We start from the raw sequence: 21,045 nt of genomic DNA, 5'->3' as shown, positions 1-21,045 counted from the left end.
GCAAAAAGAAGGCTCTACAAAAAGTTAAGTACCATCATATAGGAATCACACTGTACTCCGACTTTGCAGCTACAGCAGGAGGGATGCAACGAAAAGGAAAATGATTTCTGCTAGATAAGTAGCTCAATCCCCTTGAAAATGCAGGAGCTTTTAGCATTTAACTATAATTCATGAAAACAAGTTAAATAATACATAAAAGCCTTTACTGAAGTCAGCATATTTTCAAGAGGGTAATTTAAAAACTATTTTTACTTAAATTTTTTAAGAAAATGACAGTTTTTGTCCACTTTAGTAGCCAATAATAATGAAAGTTCTGCTTCTGCTCTTTAAAGTACAACCCCTTCCTTTCCTTTTCCCATCACACGGAATATCAACCTCTCAATGGAAATGAGAATGAAATAAATGCCTGTGACTACAATAAATATTGCTTACCAGAAGGGGAACAGGATGATTCTCGTGATGAAGAACACGATAGAAAAGATGATAAAGAGTATATTGCAGGTTTTCTCCCAGTGAGCGTAATTAAACATTTTGGCTGCCTACATTAAATAAAAACCATTAAACATATTTCAAATATTGTCTGAAATATCTTCCTTTCTGCATATTCATAAACAAGGACTCATCTTCCACCTAAGCGGGAAGAAAGTTTCCTCCCTGTTTGACATGTAAAGCAATCATTTTACTGATACCCAATAAGGCAGTATCAAAATAGATTCTTTGCTTATATTTCTCCTTTCATCTTAAAGGAAAGGACTCTGTGTCAAAGGCCTGAAGAACAGCTCTCCGATCAGAACATAAAAATGTCAGGAAAACCCAAAGTGCTCTAGAAAATGGAAATAATTCCTCATTCTTGTACCAGATTCAAAATGGGCTGGATCAGAGCAGCAGCTGGCCAAACCTGCATGCTCAGGAGGGCGGTGACCCCTCATACACGGGTGTTCTGGTGCATGCATGTTCCTGACCCTTCTCTGTGCCTAAGTCAGCTTCTGTTTTCTCCTTTCTGAGAGCTGGAGATCCCAGTGTTGATCTTTACCCTGCTAATAAAGATGATAGTTGCTGCTTCTCCCCTAGATGAACTGTACAGCTCTCCGTGCTTCACTTCGGAACCACCCTGGGCACTGCTGAATAAAACAGCTGTTCTGGAGCGTGGGCAAAGCTTCAAGTGCCAAGCCTAAGTTTTAAGCAGCAGTCTGATGAGCTTTTGAGTGGCAGGGCTGAATTAAGTTATTCTGGAACCCAACCTCGATTTCCATCTGAATGCTGTCCTACCAGTTGTCAGCTGGTAGGTCCTACCAGTTGTCAGCTCAACTGTTTGTGAGGCCACACAGTTAACTGGACCACAAAGCAGTTCAGGATTAAAAGTAACCCAGCAAAAACTTGGAAGTATGTGTTTAATCTGGACCAATCCCAACTGCATGACCCCACAATAAGTTGTTCCAACACAACGGATAGTCTATCAGGAGCAAAATTGAACAGTGACAGACAACAGCTTTCAAGAGCTGCTTACACTGGCAGTGCCACCAAAGGAGGTGATGAAACTGTGCTCTCAATCTTGGTGTTACAAACTCTGGATAACTTTATTGAAGGAAACACAGCATGCGTTTGTTTTCCAAGAAATCCAGCAGCAAGTCTTTGTGCCCACAGTGCTGTGTGCAGAGTGGGACACAAACATTTCTAAACAGTGATACTTAGTTCAGGGAAGGGACTTCCCCTTCAGTCCAGGGGAAGAAACTCTTCTTCCACCAGTAGATACCTGTGATATCTTGTTCAGGGACAGCTTGAGTGTCTCCAGCCAGAAGTGTATAATGTGGATGTAGCCCTTGAGTCAACACAGGGGTGTGAATGCTGACAAAATTAAGCCAGTTTGGAGAAGCAGCCAAAATTTTGGCTGCTAAATTTGCCTGAGAATTGGTATCAGGACAAGCTGTTCACAGGCTAGCCAACTTGGCCTAATTTTAACAGTGAAATAAGAATAATCCAGGGAGGCCGTTGTATTTCCAGTCCCCATTCTGCACTGAAAATGTCTCTTCCACTCTTTTCTCATAATGAATTCTGTAACTGAGTATCGGTCATTAAATTATCTAGAAACTCTTTTTTATCTTACAATTTATGAATCTGTGAAGCCCTGTCCCTGTGGGGATAGCATGAGATTGTAAGAATCTTGTGGCAAAAAGATTAAACCAGCACTGAACATCAACTGGGCAACAACAAAAACAACTCCCCAGAAATCCCCACCAACTGAAAAACCTAAAACAAACAAAGACTGAGGGCAGGGTTACCTCAAGCCAGAAATCTGCAGTATCGTGCACAAACATCACCAATGTTCCAAGACGCACGTAATTGCCACACCAAGAGCCACTCATCAACCCAATGGCTGCCAAGTGATGAACGACGTGAGCCAGAAAATCCTGTGAAGGAGAGAAGAAAAAAGGTAGAGCCAAGGAAGTAGAGCCCTTGAGGGTCTCGGTGCGGATGAAGCGACAAGCAAGACTCATCACACACCCAGAGATGCCCTGGCAGCCAGGAGAGCACAGGTGTGCAGATGTGCCAGGGATAGACTGATGCTGCCCTCATGTGGCTGCACCAAATCCAGCCTCAGGACAGCACTTTTCCTTATAAACACTTTTTCCCTCCCTCACAGAAACAGAGGTACTAGCTACAAACAGGCATGACCACTTGCCTTCCTTTTGTTGTCGATCCCAAGTGTAAATAAGAGAGACCAGTAAAAACCAATCTCAGCCATGTAGTACCAGTACTGGGATGGCAGCAAAGTCTGTAATGAAGAAAAATACAGTTAACTCTGAGAACAGTGAAACATGAATGCCAAGTGAAATTACTTCTTTTTTCCTTTCCTCATTTCTTTTGCTCCTCTGCTGAGTCTTGCTTAAAAAATTAAACTAAACTAAATCCCTGTTCTGGGCTTCATTAAGAAGGATGTTCCAGGAGCCAAATATTTCAACCTTTACTCAGACCAAACTCAGTTTCTGCAGTTGCTCCCCCATCTCTGAATTTTAGCATGCTTTTTTCTATGTTTTCATCAGAGAACTATAGGCAGAGTGCTTCTGCATTTAATTACAAGCAACTGAAGCCCTCCATTTTGGTGAACAATTAAGACTTTAAACATTCACACATCCCATGACTAAAATGTCAGCTGTTTATGCTAAAATCCTATGCATCTGCTTAGGGCTAGATGCTGAGTTTGGCTGCTCCCTTGGTTCAATACATTTCCCAGGTGGCAGGAAGTAGGCTTTGTTATTGGGTCCCATGAGTAAGAGAAGTTGGGAAACCTCAGCTGAGAGGCAGGACTCTCTTTATTCTTGGCCTCCAACTAGGATGGGAAGAAGGCAGCAGTGTGATGGACTGTGATTTATAGAAATAGGAGTGGGGGGCACATAAGAACCTCTGGCAGGTGGGCAAGAAGGCAGTTTGCTTGGAGTCATCTGTTATGGCACTGCTAGTAAAATATTTTAAGAAGGAACGAGAGCCTCATGGCCTTGGGAACAACCAGAGTGTTGAGCAGAGATGCCCAGAGCAGAGACTGACATCGTGCCAAACCAAATACCTGCAGCACTCACTCCACTTGCCCTGCCAAGCAACAGGGCCCAGCAGGCACATCGCACTGGGGCTGCTCAGCACAACCCTCTGCATCATTCTGTTCTGCAGTGCCTGCTGCAAGCTCAGGGCCTCTGCGCTGAGACCCGTAACACAGATGGCACCTCCTGCGTGCAACCCGTAACCTGGGATGGGTGGAAGTAACAGTGGTTTGGCTGGAGGGCTGAGCTGCAGCCCAGGTGGATCACGGAGAAGTCCTGCAGCACTCAGCAGGAGGTACCAAAGAAAGGTGAAAGGCTTTGGTGCCACACCTCTCTAGGTGGTGCCCTTTGGGAGGGAGAAGCGCTTCTGACCCCTTCCAACAGGGAAATACCTGGAATGCCTCGAGGCCGAAGGCCCAGTGCCAGAAAGCTCACCTGAAACGGATAGCCAACCCACGTCTGCCATATGTCATAAAACCAAGGTTTCTGGGGAAGACAGATGATTCAGAGACTCATCAGCTGAGCAACAACAATTTGTCTTAACTCAAAGTCTTCAATACATAAAATTTCTCTAAGTGGAGCAGGCTAAGCAGCTATAGTCTTGATAACTGTTCTCCACCAATTTATAAAGGGATTTTACATCTCAGATTTATGACATTGGTCCCGGCCTTTTGGCTTCTGTTCAGGACACCTGAAACGTTCCAGTTCACCATTTCATCATCCGAAGCAGTGGGCGTGTGTTTTATGACTGCAATTACACAAGATATGTTGCCACAGCGATCAGATTTTGCTGTGTTTACCAGCCACACGCACCACTGGTTCACGATGATAAAGAGTGTTTGGGGAGAAGAGCCAGATGAATGCAGACACGCCGAGAACTGTTCTGCTGCTCAGGAGAAGCATTAACAACACCCCAGGCAGCGCTCACATAGTTACAAGCAGCACGCTCTCTGTTATTCCCAATTTCTGACTCAGCAGCAACACCTCAATAAACAGCCATGAAATACACCATTGTTGTGACCCCCAAAAGTGCTGCCAGAAAAGGTTTATGGCCTCCTTTGAGAAAAACATGGCCGTGTGATGCATTCATAGGTGTTAACAAGGCATGTTGTAAAACCATCTGTGTGACTTCTTAAAACTTGCCTTAAAAATACTGATTACTCATAAATTACTTAATCACAGAAGTTCAAAAGATAAAGTTTAAAAGTTAAGTAAAGCCTCAATGCGTATTGCAGCCTATCAGCTAGATTACACACATCAAAGACCAGAATCCAAAGAGCCACTGAAATCAGCAAGTCTTTCAATGAGCTTCAGGAAGATCTAGAAATCAGTCTGTATTTTGTTGAAAATAGAAGAATATCAAGCCTTCAAAAAATTAACTTACATCATACAGAAATATAAATCCAGCAATGGAGGATGTAAGATAGAATGAAAATCGCCAGCTGCAAAATTAAAATGAAAAAAAGAACAAAAGCATTTTATTTTTCTATTGTCCTGAGCCAGAATTACTGCAAATCATTGCATATCACAGGCAATCTTCGTATAAACGTGCCCTCACACTCTACATTCAGGGTTGTCACATATTAACTATAGCTGAATTATTAATATTTAATTATTTAAGCTTTGACTAATTGCTAAAGTAGTAAATTACTTCACAATATCACAATACAGGTACCTTGATTGTGATTACAGCAGTAATTTTCCAGCCAGGCATGAGCTGGTGAAGAGAACGGTCACAGCAAATGTAATAAACTCCCTAAAAATTGACGTTTCATAACCTCAACCTTTCCCATTGTATCAAGGTAGACTAAGACCACCTCATGGCTCCCTCACTCCAGAAAGCCTTTCAGCCACACGGCACATACTTTCCAATCTGATCAAACACTGGGAACGCTGTGAGCACCAACAGTGACTTGTTGCAATTGCTGGGTTAATTTCTTTTGATCTCTTAACACCACTGTTGAAAACAGGGGAGCCCTACAAAAATTTTACCAACTACTACTGGATTAGTTTACGCCTTACTACAGAGGTCTGAATTAACTATAAGCCTCAATCTTCGACTAGGTTTTCTAGCATTTAGCCTCATCTAAGCTCACTGAGATACCCATCAAGGTAGATAAAACTTTCAGGTTTTCACCACCCATCTGGTAAGTCAGCAGAGGGGAAAAAGTTCTTGCGTATCTTAGCGAACCGAAACTATGTTGTTGCTTAATATATGTCAGAGCAGGATGCTGTGATTTGGAGCCAGCAATCAGCGTTGTAATGACTCTGGAGTCTGTGTGGGAGGTATTGTCCCTGGGACTGGGTGTGGCTGGAGACTCAGCCAGAGCTTTCCCACTCCCACCTCCACAGGTGATGGAAAACTTCTTCCTTTCCACTCTTCTCCTTGGCAGGAACAAGCTTGACCTTTCCCAGAGCAGCTCTTCAAGATCAGTAGGAAAACACTGTGGGATTTCTCATGCTAAGAAAGGTCGTGATCACAGAGACACGCATGTGGCCTCAAACCTGGTGAGAGCATTGCATAGAACAAGAACAACCCCGGAGGAGAGCAGCAAATAGCCTCCCAGAAAATCTAAGTTTGCTAAAAATGAGGAGAGAGCACCTTGAGATGAACACCGTACTAAGGACTGGGAGATGTACAAAAATGAGATTGTGGTCTTTGGCAAACATTAATGAAGGGCCATATGAGAGAAGATGAGGAGAACCTGTCCAAGGAGCAGCCTCTCCTTTCCAAGTCCTATGTTACCCAGAAGCTGATATCCCAGGTGAAACAAATGACATGTTCAAAGACTAAGCCAGCATTTTACAAGAAAAAAAAAAAAAAAACCACAACAAAAACCAAAAGATGAGGACATGGAATGAATGGCTAGACAAGGTACTATGTCTCACACCTGCAGAAGCAGTCAAGAAAACAACTATTAAAATGCCACTTGATACACTGGTAATAAACAAGTGTTTTACTTTTCAACTTTGAAGCCGGTGATTCGAAAACAACACTTCAGAACACCCACTGTGCAGACAGAAAAATTTGAAAGTAATGGTAAAATTTAGGAGAGCAAATGTAAGGGGAGAGCAGGAGCCACAAGTAATACCTGGCTCAGTCAACCAAGAGATGCTAGGAAAAACACCACCATGGCCCGGGACAGACTTTACACAGGGGCTGATTCTGCCCTCAAGCCTCCTACCTCAAAGCAAAAGAGGTGTGAGTAGTTGGTGGCTATAGTGGGCCTGATTCTGCGTTGATTGTAAAGCGTAAGCGGTTTTCTGAATCAGAGCCAAAGCACAGAGCATGACCGTGCCATTCGTCGCCAGCCCTACAAGCACAGACCGACTGCCCTTGGCAATAAGCACTCAGTGCGTCAGAGTAACTCGGTGTACGTGCAAGATTGCCAGAGCACTACCTCATTTTGCATTTGGCCAAGCTTCTTTATGAATCTGGTGAACAAAACCTAAAGTAAAACTCATCCAAATTCACCAAATTTCACCCAAGTGCCCTTTAAGCTCTGAACCTGGCCACCAGGGAGGGCACCGAACAGCAGCTATGCAAAAGGGTTTTGTGATTTAACTTCAGGAATCTTTTCTCTTGAACTGAGTCTAACAAAAAAGAATTTAGTAGGAGAAGTTAAAGGCTGGTAAGTCTTTTAAGGCAGGGAAAATTTCATGCAAAAGGCTTTCCAAACCCCAGTGTTGCTTAACTGGGAGCACTAATGGCTTAAGTATGGTTTAGATCTGGCTCATCAGATTTTCCTTATGATTCAGAAAAATGATTCTGGAGATTGCAGGCTTTCAAAAATTTCATAATGCTCATAACACTGACTACTAGCATGGAATTACTCTGCTCCTCATTTGTTGCCTTGAGAATTATATCCATTAAATTCACTGACAAAGAGCAAAGCAAGGTTCAAAAAAATTGCAAAAGAGAAACTTGTTTGCTTCATTCTCACTTAAGCTGCCAAGCAAGTTTTAACGTCAGTCTTTGGCCGTGTATTACTAGAGACATGCATCCATGGCAGGTGGGTCTTTTACCAACAGCAGGAAATCGTAGTGGCACTTGTAAAACAAAGTGATCCACTAAGCAATGCCAGAAGTAAACCGTCAATGTCGGTTTGCCAGGAGAGTTTACTTAACTCCATCAGGCTTCGGAGAAACACGTCTATGTCTATCAACTGGATTTATGCCCAGAGCACATCATCAAATCATTATCATGTTGATTCACACTGAAAATAGTCTTGATAGAGTACTCAACTTTGGGCTTTGTAGCTGTACTTTTAACCTTCATTCCTTAAGCGAATCTGCACTAGAAGTTAAATATTATAATCGTGAGAATTTTTGCCAATGTAACTATGCTCGTCAAAATCCAGACACACAGGACATTACCAAAGTGGTTTACACTGGTACAGTTGATTTCAGTATCCAAAAGAAATGAGCTATGTAAGTAAAGCCATGTCCGTTTGGGGATTTGCAATTTGTATGAGATGTTGGATAACACTGGGATAGTTAAATAGCAAAATGTTTAGGTACGAGGAATTTCTCACACGTTTGTGAAAAATCAGACTCTTGAATGCTTCTCCAGTTTCAATCACATGCAGGAGATTTTGAAACTTCACATATTCATTATAATCACTCAGAATTGCTCAGTGGCCCACCTCGCCAGTGTATTTGAGCTCACGTTTTGCACAGCACCCTATGCTTGAGCTGTGACACCTATCACTGAGTTAGGATGCCATGATTCCTGCTCTTAAACTGACTTCTGTGCACGTAACAGCATCCCAAAACGACAGCATGGGCACATACATAAACAACAGTGAGTAAGCAGCTTTGTTCCCCCATGATTACTAGCAGAAAGGAAAATATTTTCCTATTCTCTGCATGTTTTCGTTAAGCATTATGTAGCAGGAACCTACAAATAAGTCCATTACTACACAATGAAAAAAACTGTAAAACATTTTTGAGGGTTTTTTCAGGAAACACTGTTAGCCTAATCTCGTAAAGTCACATCATTTAGAGAAATGCTACTAGATCCTTTCAATTTGTTTGAGTATGCACAAACCAAAACCCTCATCGGACAGACTCGGCTTTCTGGAACCGAGTTCCCCTGAAAAAGGCAACTATGGACCTCCAGCACTTTTTTCAAAGCAGTAAAGCCCAAAATAATCAAAAGCATTGTCTTTTCTTACAAAGCTTCCTGGAATTTCCGAAGCACTGTTGGGATCTCAAGGTTTCGCCGTCTCCTAAACCACTTTTCCACCAAATGGACAGTACAGTTGCACTTTTTGGCAAGGCCTTGGATCTCCGACTGCAAAAAATGGAATAGTGTTAGCTACAAGATGTACTCCAATGTCATTTTCATTTATTTTGTAGTTCACAGATCAGCTTCTCACTGCTGTAAGGTCTTCTTTTAAAAATATTACTAACATTAACTACGTGGGTTTACCTTGCAGGCTTCCTGGTTTAATTTTTGAGGTACGCTCACAGAAACCCTGGATTTTTGAGAAACTGATTTATATAAATAAAACAAGTATAGATCCACAAACTGTGCTATTGTCTTTCCAGTGGCTTCTGATAGTTTCAAAGGTGCAACTTCTAGTGCTAAGCAAGGGGTTGGGCTTGAGGGAGAAGTGCCATGCATCAACACACACATGGCCACTGTATCTAATATCCTACCTAATTATAATTAATTATTAGATTATGTTTAAATGACTCTTGTAGGTGAGTTGCAGACCTGGAATTAAGGTGACCTGAGCTCTGTTCTCAAATCCAACGTACTTCTGTGGTACAGGGCAAACCAGTTAACCTTACTGACCAAAATCCAGACTGCTTCTTTTCGACACCTAAAAATAAATCCAGGCAGGCTTCCTTGCTCTCCTCCATCCTGAAGCACAGAAGGTGTGGGCTGACCTCCCCTGGGGCCGCTGCAGGAGAGGAGGTAGCACTGGACTCATGGCTGGGGAAGCTCTTTCCCCGCAAGGCTGGTATGCAAATAGTGGGTGGCAGCCGTGCTGCCTCCACCAAGGCAAGTCCAGTTGAGTTAGTCTCCTACCCTCAGAGAAAGCTCTGGTATGTGAGCAAAGGCACCTTGGCTGCTGGGGAGGGCAGGAGTGCAAACAGCCTCTGTGTTCAGCCCATCCTGCTGGCTGGAGGGTTCTCTACTTGCCATGCAGGACTACCAGCTGCGTTTTGACGGACAACAGAGCCTAAATGCCCTCCATCGCCAGCTGGGCCTCTGCATGCTTTCTCAGGCACACTGGTCCCCAAGCTGGACACCTAAATGAGGCGGCCTGAATCTTTCCCGTGTACTGATGAGCATTAAAATGCTGTGCTTCTTTTCAGAGATTAATCAAACTATACTCGTGCAGAAGGAAAGTATTAAACAGAGAGATCGGGATACTTGCCCAGAGAGAGAAGAGCTCATATGTGAACACGAATACATCTATTCCTGATGATATCGGGCAAAAGACACAGTAAGAGAATAGCAGAGTTAGGGATAGAAAGCAAAGTTCCACACATCAATAATTATCAATGTCCCTCATTACTAGAAAGCACATATTTCTTTTCAAAAACAGTGTAGGAACACTGCAATTGTTTGGTAACTGTAGTTGGTAAGTGAACTTTCTGAGGCTGCATTCACAGCAAAGTATCTGTTTCCCATCAACAAGCAAGTTGCCTCATTTTTTGAGATGGTGAACATTGGCTATTATTTTCTCTTGTTCAATTTAAAAAACAAACAGCAAGGTAATAGAAAGATTGCTTTTCTTTCTCACATAAGCCAGGATTAAGTATGAAGCAATATAACGGATCAAAAGGCTTCCATGCTAGCGTTCCAATATTATTGCTTGCAATAAATATGATACCACTTTCCAACAACAGATGTCAGCTGATGCTTTCTCCAGGCAGAATGAGTTAAAGATGGAACACTGATCTTCAGTGGAAATATTAACAGTCTAACCTAGAACAGCATGCCAGAAAATTAAACATCTTAAACATATTTTCTGTTTTGGATGCCATATACTCTTGTCAGCAGAACAGCAACAAAAACCCAAATAAATTAAGTCATCTGTCAATCAGCTGGAACTCATTCCATGATGTCATCACTGATAGCTGATTGAAACAGTAAGACTTGGGATTTTCCAAAACCAGAACTAGCTTAAAAGAATGAGAACTCTTACTTGGGATGGATGTCTTGAGCACTCCCGGAAATAACTCTCTAAAACAGGATTAGGCTGTGGCTTCACACGTCTTGCATTCTTTATACCCAAGGCTTTTGCTAGAGGTATAGCAACATATCTGAAAAGACACACCATGAAAAATACTTTAAAAATACAACACAGTTACAAGACCTTAGCTATTCTCATGTCAGGATATGAAGAAAATAAATCTGAAGCAATTTAATCTGCCATAGGATATGACAGTGCACTGTAAGAGAAAGGAATCTCCCTCCAGCTAATCCCAAGAGGGAATCATAGCATATTAGCAGTTATACAAAAACACAGACCCAAGGACTCTAGTTTGTGGTTGTGAAATCCATAAAACCAAGGGAAAGATCCTTATTTTTGTGTCCTTGTGTTTTTCAGAGGCATATTGGAGTTAAGCAACAGTTAAGGGAGAGTGAAACAAGAACAGATGCTCTCTCCATGCGAGCTGAAAGACTGCTACTGGGATACTTTCTCTTGGTGGCAGATAGTCACTTAGCACATTGCTTCACCGGGCTACCACTGCCCAAGACACTGGATTCGACTTGTGGCCTTTAGCTTGTGGCACACAGCAGCTCCTCGAGACTGAAGGCTTCTTTCTCTTCCATTTTCCAACACAAATTGCTGCAGACATGGCAAATACTTCGCTCTCCTACTTGGGCAGGGTTTTCTGAACAAGCCCCCCTCTTTCCTGCTGATATCAGCAATTGATTCCTTGTTAGTCAGAGCAGCGGTCAGTTTTCCTCATTCATGGGCAGATCCACTGCGGGCCAGATGTGTGGGCTAATTACTCACACGAGCGATTTCCAATAGCAGCACAGTGAGACATGGTTGGGCAAGCATTTACTCAGGAGACACTGTAAATGGTTATAAACATATGATCCAAATTACTTTTGATCTCTAACATGAATGATCTTATCTGGTTCTGTTTTAAGTTTGTCCAACTTACAACATTCCAAATTTCCTCATTCTATCCTGAAATAATTATAAAAGTCTACTAATCACATTCTTTAGAGAAAAAAAATAAAGTGAAGCAAAAAAAGGCACAAATAAATAAGTCAAAGCACTGCAAATCTTAATATCTTTGTAGCTTTCTTCTGTGGAGCCAACCTCTGCCTGTCCCAGAAGATTCCAGCTGCAGAAGCAATCCATCTTTCAGCGCCAAAGTGAGGAAAAAAAAAGGAATCAGCATTACTAGATCTGCATAAAATGTTCACATGAAACTTTGAGATCCCTCCAGTCTGCCTAGTTTTGCCACAGCTAGACACCTGGCATCTATCAGCCTCACACAGATGTTCTGGGGGAGGTCCAAACGAAAGGAGAGGTTTGGTTTAGAGGACAAATACCTCTACCCTTCCACCAAAGGAGAAAAAGCAAAAGGAAACTCAAATGGTTTTGTATGAATTGTATCTCTAGCGAAAAGAGATAATTAGAATTATCCAGATGCTGTTCTAGAAAAGCTAGACAGAAGTATTTTCCTTCCAGATTGGACCACAGCCACATGTTCCTAACAGTGAAAATATTTCCCAGTTTTTCACCTGCCGTGCTATCTCTACTAGATCTTTCTAGGAAACCACCAACTAATCCTCCTTTTTAAGACAACATTGATCTAAAGATACCTTATTTTCCAAAAATTTTTAGCATTAATGAGGATTAACGTTAGCATAAAATTGCGTTTATGTTTCTTACCTTTCACTGAGGAATCGGATAATCAGCAGAACAAAAGCATATGGTATTGTGGCATATAATTGATGTGGTTTTGGAAAGACAAGTCCATCACGGTCTACGAAATGTGCCCACGTGACATTGACAGGCATCCAGATATTCTCCCACCAGAACCAGCTGTTGAGCGTCTTTAATATGTGCGCCATGCTAAGCAAATAAATAGATAATTAAAAATTATTCCTGACTTATCGAAAAGAAAATGCATGAAAGAATACATAGTGAACCTTGTTGTTACTGGGAATATACACTTTGATCCTGATTTTGCAAACACCTGTGCACCGGACCAAGTATAAAAAAATAGAGTGCACAGCAAGCTTTTTTGAAGATTTGCAGGAAATACTATTAACTGTGATCAAATCCTAGATCAAAACAAAATGTCTAAAAATCAGTTCTTGAAGGAAAAAATATTTCACTTAAACCATAACATTTCATTCTTGTAAAAGTATCATTTTTAACCTTTGCATTCTACATCATATATTTAAAAGTTTCTGTTACCCCTCATTTAGTTGTAAGACTCTGCAGTACAAACGTTATATATCCTATAAAGACATTCTAAAATTGAAGAAAAATATAAGCTACTATAATGTTTTCCATAAGGCCAAAACAAGTAATTTTTCTGTAATTTCTAGGAGTAATAAATCTGAATAACTTTTCCCATACTAAAACTTCCCATAAACCAGAAAGAATATGAGGAAATGACTGATTTAACTGAACCATAGTTTCAATGAGGAAACAGTTGAGCCGGGAGAATTTCAACCAAGTCTCCTCCTAGCGTTGGATGTCCCATCAGAAGGTCTCACAGCGACGTCTATGTACATGATCAAGTGATAAGATGGAGTCACGCTGAGGACAGGCAGCAGTTCAGGCTCTTTAATGTTCCTCTGTATCTGAGCAGGGGCCACGCCACTTTAGTTTTGCCTGCAGCCACACGTAGCTTCCACCTGTGCTGCATCAGGCCACCACGCTTGGTGCCCTCGCACCAGCTCTCCAGACTGGGACATGGCTGGCTCTGAAGCCCACTTTAACCAACAGCTAAACAAGCCATCGCTGTGACCCACGCTGAGCTGTCTACACTAAGGTGAAGCCTTGCAGCGGATTTGTGAAGCAGTGACTTGTATCCATCAAACAGAGCTGGGTTAACAGACACTCTTAATCAATTTACTGGCCAAGCACAGTAGTCAGTATTGAAATATTAATAACTCGGCCATTTAATCTTTTGAAATGCCAAGAGGGGACAGTAAAAACCTACTGAATGAATTGTGTGTGTACAAGCAAATAGAAAAATAAAGGAGGAAAAAAAATCACAATTGTTCCTGCACTCAGACTTTACATGCCAAGTTTCAGCCTAGAGCGATTTTTTACTGCTGAATTATAAACTCCTGGAAGTAGGGATTTACAACGGGGCTGCTAACAGACCCTTAACTACAGCTAGCAGGCGCCATGATAATGAAGCAGGGCTTTGAAACGTGACATTTGAGGTCAGACAGAGAGGCTTGCAGGCAAACTGCCCCAGAAGACCAGGGGAGAGACTCATTCCACAGTTCTGCTTCCTAAAATAGCTGTATTTTATACCACACTGTGCGTTGCAAACTATCAAAACTGTAACAAAAATAGGCCAGTCTCTTATAACACAGCGGAAAGAGCATTAACAGTTGGATTAAGGTGAGACAGGTTGTGATGGAGCATGCACCCAAAATACTCAAACCACAGAAAAATCCAGTAGTGCCCATTTTCATGTTGCATTCTTGGGATCTCACTAATTCAGGTTTCCCTTCCACACATGGACGCCTTCCCGTATGAGACCTTTCCAGGTCTTAAACTAGTTAATACACCTCCGTTAAAACTAAGCTCATAAGCACATGCTTAATCTTAAAATTTAAGGAAAATCTGGGATTTGAGGTCTGACCCAGACTCCACAGATTTCAGTAAAAATCCTCTCTTGCAAACACCAAACAGACTCGTAGAAAGGCGGGTTCTCTGACACTCTTTCTTCTGTAATACCTTGTATTGGTACCAGGTCTTGCCTGGCACTGGGGAATAGACTATCCCTGATGAATGTTGTCCAAGTAAATCTCAGAAAACTGTTGATGAGATTCCACATCTGTCTGCAGCCTATTTTTATGTTTCATTACCATTAAACTGGATGTTCACCCTACATCCAGCCTATGTTTTCACTGCAGCAAATCAGGCCATTCCCAGGACAGTCGTGGAGATTTCCATCCTCGTAACAGCAGCTGTTTAAGCAGTTGGGCTGTTGTCCTGTCTCCCTTCAGATTCAGTTCTCATCATGAGGTTGCTGGTGCACCTGAGGTGAGGAAGTCCTTCCAAACACACTGGGCAGCAGTGACATGAACATTTTACAGTTTCTCTTTCTGCCCTCTTTGCTCTTAAATGGCCAACAGCTGTGGCTGTGTGATTAAGTAGTTTTATCCCTCCTTAAATCATGGAGATCCTGAAACGTATAGGAACTCTATGAATACATTTTGTCATATATACCATAAAGCAGCAAGGTTCTCTTAGCCCCTTCAGCTTGCTGAGAAACATATCATGAAACCCACATGTACTTTGTCTATTTTTCTGTATGAAAAGGAAGCTGATACCCAAAAGAAGTGTCCATCTCAGGAAGCACCACGCAAAACAAACTAACTGGGAAACTAACTCAGCCCTAGCTTTATTTATCACCTCCTTCTCCACAAACACATACTTGCTACTTCCTAGAAACCTGGATTAAAATTAGTATTGGAACTTGATTGCACTTTTAAAGATGAACCCATGTATTATCCCATCCTCTCCGCCAAAAAGGTTCTTTCAATACTCCCACAGCATCACAGATACAGATAATCCAGCTCTACAGCTTACTCACCATATCTACAGCAACCACTGCCCCAAAAGCTAATCCTCACTACCAGCTTTGTCCGCATTATGACTTGACCACTTCATTCTAAATTATTTACTTTGATTCCTTTTGACCCTAAACAATGGCTGTGTAAATCGCGAAAGAAGAGGCCAGAGGATGGAGAAAAGGAGACAGAGGGAAAGCACACAGGTCATTTGTCTCTAGCAAGCTTTGACTGTTGGAAAACCTCTAGCTGCCATTTGCTAATCTCTCCTCCTTCCGGTTACCAGCTGCCTGGGACAATTGTGGCAGAGTGACTTCTCAGAACCCTTAATCCCACATCTGTGTCAACTAGCCAGGCAGAGACTGAATGGCCAGAGAGTGCAAACTCTCCTTTCAGAACACGTCAGGCTTAAGGCACATTTGCCAGTACCACAGGAGAGAAAATTCTCCCGTTATTGTTTGTATGCTACTTTTTCTGGAAAAAGGTTTTGCCCCACAAGGGCTATTGTTCTGGCATATTACACGTAGACCAGCCTCAAGCACTTGCATATATTTTAAATGATGTTGTCTATACTGTTTAGTTTTGGGTTTAACCCAAAGATTTAGTTTTGGGTTTAACCCAAAGATTTTTGGCAGCTTGTTAAATCCTAACAGGTTAGGAAGGCCAGTAACAACCTTACACTGAGAACACCTCTTCCAAGTGTCCCTAGCGTGAGCGGGAAAGGGAAGGCATCCACCACAGGTCCTCTTGTGGGAGGGACTGAAAAATAGAAGGGACAGCTGAAAGACTTCTACCTGCCACCCAGGGGCTATGAGCAGTGACAGCCAGGTAAATGGACATTTCCTCACATAGCACCCAAACTCTGGGTGGGAAATGGGAGAACCAGTTTCTCATCACTTGGATGAGTGGAACATGTTTCGCAACAGGCTCATTTTACGCTGCCGAGAAATTTTCGCCTCCGAGAAGCGCTATGACTGCAGTCCTTGGGACACAGGTTCGTTTCTCCAGTACACCAGCATAAAACTAGGGGACGCTTATTTTGTCAGGAGCTCGTTACCACACAAAGGCACATGTTCCAGTGCAACCACAAGTGGTGGCAACCAGTTCCAGTGCTGGGATCAGGCTGTAGATATTGGATTTCAAAGGCAGCTGATCTTTTTAGTTTGCATAAACTGTCTCAAGCTGTTATTCTCCCCTCACACGCACTGCTTCTGAAGAAAGGGCAGTGATACAAAGGTCCAGCTTGTCCTGATTTGGGACCAGCTCTAACAAGAAACTTGAAAGCCTACTCAGCCTGAACCTCCTATTCCTAAAAGTGCTGAGCTCAGAACTTTTTTTCCTTACAGCTTGTCACAGCACCAAGCAAGCAGGAGTGAGAAATGGCAACAGCCAAGTGACCCACATTCTGCCCAACCTAGGGTTAAAAAAACCCCCTGCTTCTTCCCAAACTCCTGTCCGTACACCAGCACCACCAATATTATTTTCACTGGCAAAACTGGAATCTTTGTCCTTGCTCTACAAGGGCCTAAAGGTCAGTCTAACTCTAAAATAAAGATATTTTAGAAAACTGGAAAGTTCCCCTTCATCTTGGAAATTAAATACTCCAGGTAAAGAAATCTAATCACCTCCTTGCTAAGGAAGGATCTCCCCTGTAGCCTAATCTAGTTTTAAATGGGCTAGGGCAAAACAGGAAAATCAGGAATGATTACTTCAGGAACTGCATCCTTTATAATTAAAGGAAAGCCTACACAGTTGGGAAGTACCAGTGTGAAGTTTCTTTCAAAGCTCTGTTCCTTGGATCCTTGATACATTAAATTAAAAAAAAAAAAATCTTATTATTTAATGCCATTAAGCAAAATAGGGCAAATTTTTGTTTGACAAAAACTACGTGGCTACGTTTCGAAAAACAAATTTGGGAGCTGCTTTGAAGTGGAATTTCTGGCTGCTGCAGTCTGGGGAATGAACAAAAAGAAACAGAGCCAAAGCTTTGATTGTGTTCTCCACATAAAAGCTCTTACTTGCAAAAACTGCATTTCCAAAACCAGAATTAGGAGAAGGTAATATCCAGGTTTGAAGGATGTGTTAAGGAGGATTTCCTATCCTTATTTACCAAATAAATTAGAAAGCATGGATCACCAACACAAATATGCAAGCAAGCGAAAGAAACCTTAATTTCTCCAAGCATCTTACTAGACTGTCTCCTCAGTTTGACTCCAGAGGTGTAACGGAAAGAATGAAATCAGCAAAAAGCAAGAACACCACAACTCTCCTATTTCTCTCATCATTTGGTAGAATGGGTAAGGCTGGCGCAGTAGGGAAAAATCCAGTCCCTCAGATATCGAAAGTGATAGCAAAGGTGTTCCAGGCTGTTAATCATCAACATTAAACCAAAGTGGTTTAAAAGAGTAAATAAAGATGTGATCCACCATATCACAGGTTTTGTTTCCAGTTTGGCTTAAGACTAAGCAATATATGCAATAGTTAACACACAAGTTTCAGCAGCAGATTTGTGTTGTGCTAAAAATAGCTAGTATATGGTTTAAACAAGAGCAACTACTATCACCACCATGAAACAGGTGAAAAAATATGGGACCTACACTTTATTGCTAGCAGTTGTGCAACCTTTTTTTTTTCCTACTGAGGATAGCAGAAGCACTACATAAGAGATATCTTTAAAAAAAATAAAATTCCAATACTACAGAAAAAGGAGTTTTAATAAAATGCAAAAACCCTCGCATGTACGAACTCAAACTTGTTAATGGTTTAGTATTGGTGCAAGTGCTGACAGCTGATATTGTGCCATACAGCCTTTCACATGTACAACAGCTGTTTTATATGTCTTCTGGATGTACTCACAACTTGCAAGTTTGAGAAATCACAGGATGTGACACCAGATTAGCCTCTCCACTGATAATTTTTTCTGCTAAAAAACGTTTAGTCCCTAAGGCAGTAAAAGCCACTCTGACCTCCACTGTTTCTTCCACACAAAACCATTCATCCAGGCATCCGTTGTCAGCTGTAGGTACCTGCCAGCTGGAGACACTGCCTGTTACTGCTTCTTGGCATTGCTTTCTGCATCTGATCCAGCAGTGTTTCGCGCCTAACTGACACCGAGGGTTTGAACCACGGGTTAGCGGAGGAAAGAACTGAAAGAAGGATATTGGATTGATGCTGCCATCTCTGCATCTTGTCTTTTCTCATCATCAAAACACAATTCCGGTTAAATTCCACCCAACCTGAGCCACAGTGGGAATGACATCTTACCAAACCTACACGTACAACCAGTGGCAGCATAGAGTAAAAGAGCTGTTGGATTTAGAGGTTCTTATGATGGAACACCGAAATCCTCCACACACATAAAACAGCTGAATTAAGATTGCTATGAGACCTTTAACTTCAAATTTACTCCCCAGCTTGTACAAATCTTGACAGTAAACAGTTTAAGTGCCTCGTTATAGGGCAATTAGAGTATTTTACTTCTTTTACTATTCTATCATATTACCTCGTAACTTGGTTACTATATTGTAGCAGGCTAAAATTGCACTTTGAATAAATCTCAATTAAGGTGGCAAGTGAGTTTTATATTTTTCCCTGTTCTCTAGGGGGGAAAAAAGAGAACCAGACCTGTTTGAAATAATTCATTTTCTGGGTGAAAGTTACCATGCTCTCTCTACTTAAAGGTAAATCATTTTTGAGCACCTAAAACGGTTTTAGATGATCGCAGGCAGCTGAGAAAAGTAAAATACAGTTCTCACACTGTACTGTTACAGTGCAAACTATGTCTGCTTTTCAGCTTTAAAAATCCAGAACATGGACAGAGTTGTATAAAGAGCTGTGAAATAACTCAAATATCTGCAATAATTTTGAGGTTAGAAAAAATAGTTCTCAAAAAAAAAAAAGCCCTATCCAAACTACAGGTTCTTAACAAATGCTTAATTCATAAAAAGTTTGAACATACCTAAAAGGACAACAGTTGCTTCAAGAACTTGTTAGTAACACTTGTCAGAATGTAAGGAAAAATCTTCTAAAGTATGACACTTTTCTTCAAATTATTACTATTTGGGAAAGATGCAAAAATTATTCTTTTTTGGAGCTTACCAAAATTTTGTTTGAAATAAAACCCTGACGTCTAACTTAAAAAGCTAAGTTATAGAACGGGGATTTTGCCAGAGTTGTGAGCCTTCTCGGTCACTTATTTACAAAAAGGGTTAAGGGCAGAGGAGAACACAGGAACTTCTGGGCATGCAGTGGCCAGGACAAGCACACTGTTACAAGCGTGACAGTACCGCAAAACAGGTGAGGACAGCAGAATAGTAAGGAACTACAGAGAAGACCCAAGAGTGCCGAGGCAGTTTGTTGGCTTCTCCACCTGCACAGCAGATGACTCAAGGTTTTAAATTAGTCCTTGGGAGGTGGTGAAAAGGACAGGGCTGGGAGATTTGTGCTATGGAAAACCGTCCTACTTGCAGCTTCCTGAAACAGTGTCCTCAGCTATCATGTACACATGCTTGTGCACTGACTTTAATGATCTCTACACCACCCTAAACCAGCAATTAAACCAAGTCTGTTGTGCTCCACTCTTCTGGGTTCTCCTCCTGTTGGTTGTCCCCTCCTCTGCAGTTTAACCTGCCCAGACACTCTCCACCCACAAAGCCAAAGAGAGGAGGTGTCAGAATGTAACAGGCATTTCATTTTTTCTGCTACTGTTTGGTATCCTCCTCATGTCCTAACAAATGTGAGAGAGATCTTCAGCTAAATGTGTACCAGCAGAGTCTCTTCATCAACAGCGGCACCCCAGCTGAAGATCTGACCCAAGCTAGGAAGCCAGCAAAAAACACTTTTTCTTACAAAAAGTAGGAGGAAAGAATGAGCAAGGTTCCTCCACCTGAATGTTATAGCATTGCTCTGAAAGAACTCTGACAGCTTGTTTAAATGTGTTATTTATAGCACTGGCTTCTTCAGATCTTCAACAGGTAAGTCTTATAAAAAACTCTGTTAAACTGAATTTCTTAAAGACATTTTTTTCTTAGCATTTCACAGAACAAAATTAGAACTAGCTTTTTCAAGCAACTTAAATTCAAGGGTTTTTTATGCAATCACATTTACATCATTACCTAACATTATTTTTCCTGTTAATAAATTTTCCTCTCTTCCAGTTCAGAAAGAAGTGTTCTTACAAGCACTTAATAGTATAATGATATGAGAAGTAGAAAAGCAAAACTACTACTGTAACCTGTACTACTTTTCTCTAAAATAACAAGCAGTTCTCATAGGTCGAAATACTTAGTTGCAACATATGAAATCTCATTAACACCTATTCCACTCTTTATCCAAATGCTATCATGAGTTACTCTAATTTTTCCTTACAATGTTAGAGATCTGCACATGCTAACAATTCAGACCATAATCTGATGAAAGGAGGGAGGAAAAAATAATAATAATAAAAAACCAAAACCAAACAGAATAGGAGGAAAAAAAAAAGAAATTCCTACCTTTATGCTGTTGCAGTCAGAGAACATAAGCACATTAGCAGGGCAGAGGCATTGCACTCTCTATTTTGACAGAGGCAAACACGCCCTATCTACAGAGCTCTTTTCAAATTCTTCAGAGACCCACCCAGCAAAGCTGCACTTCAAGATTTCTGACTGAAGGCAATCCTGATGTCATACGCATCTACTCGGTGAAACTCGGGAGTAGCACTGCCCAGCGCCTTCCCTCGTGCTTGTTTCAACACAGTAGATGAAGAAATGTTTGAAG

At 41.5% G+C, this 21,045-nt stretch overlaps 1 protein-coding gene across 1 annotated transcript in view; it reads right to left on the bottom strand.

The window, feature by feature from the left end:
• The window catches only part of CERS3 (ceramide synthase 3), a 48,964-nt gene that overhangs the window by 19,165 nt on the left and 8,754 nt on the right, over window positions 1–21,045 (bottom strand). The window contains exons 2-9 of the mRNA XM_009991756.2: window positions 12,413–12,595; window positions 10,700–10,817; window positions 8,711–8,829; window positions 4,918–4,975; window positions 3,969–4,019; window positions 2,681–2,773; window positions 2,280–2,408; window positions 433–539 (exon numbers count right to left, since the gene is read on the bottom strand). Coding sequence (XP_009990058.1) covers window positions 433–539; window positions 2,280–2,408; window positions 2,681–2,773; window positions 3,969–4,019; window positions 4,918–4,975; window positions 8,711–8,829; window positions 10,700–10,817; window positions 12,413–12,594 — 857 coding nt within the window. The 5' untranslated portion in view covers window position 12,595. The remainder of the gene's footprint in view (window positions 1–432; window positions 540–2,279; window positions 2,409–2,680; window positions 2,774–3,968; window positions 4,020–4,917; window positions 4,976–8,710; window positions 8,830–10,699; window positions 10,818–12,412; window positions 12,596–21,045) is intronic.

This window comes from Tauraco erythrolophus, chromosome 14, assembly GCF_009769465.1.
Source record: "Tauraco erythrolophus isolate bTauEry1 chromosome 14, bTauEry1.pri, whole genome shotgun sequence".
Classification (NCBI taxonomy): domain Eukaryota; kingdom Metazoa; phylum Chordata; class Aves; order Musophagiformes; family Musophagidae; genus Tauraco; species Tauraco erythrolophus.
Note: the sequence above shows the minus strand (reverse complement) of the source record. Positions and strands in the feature narration are given on the sequence as shown.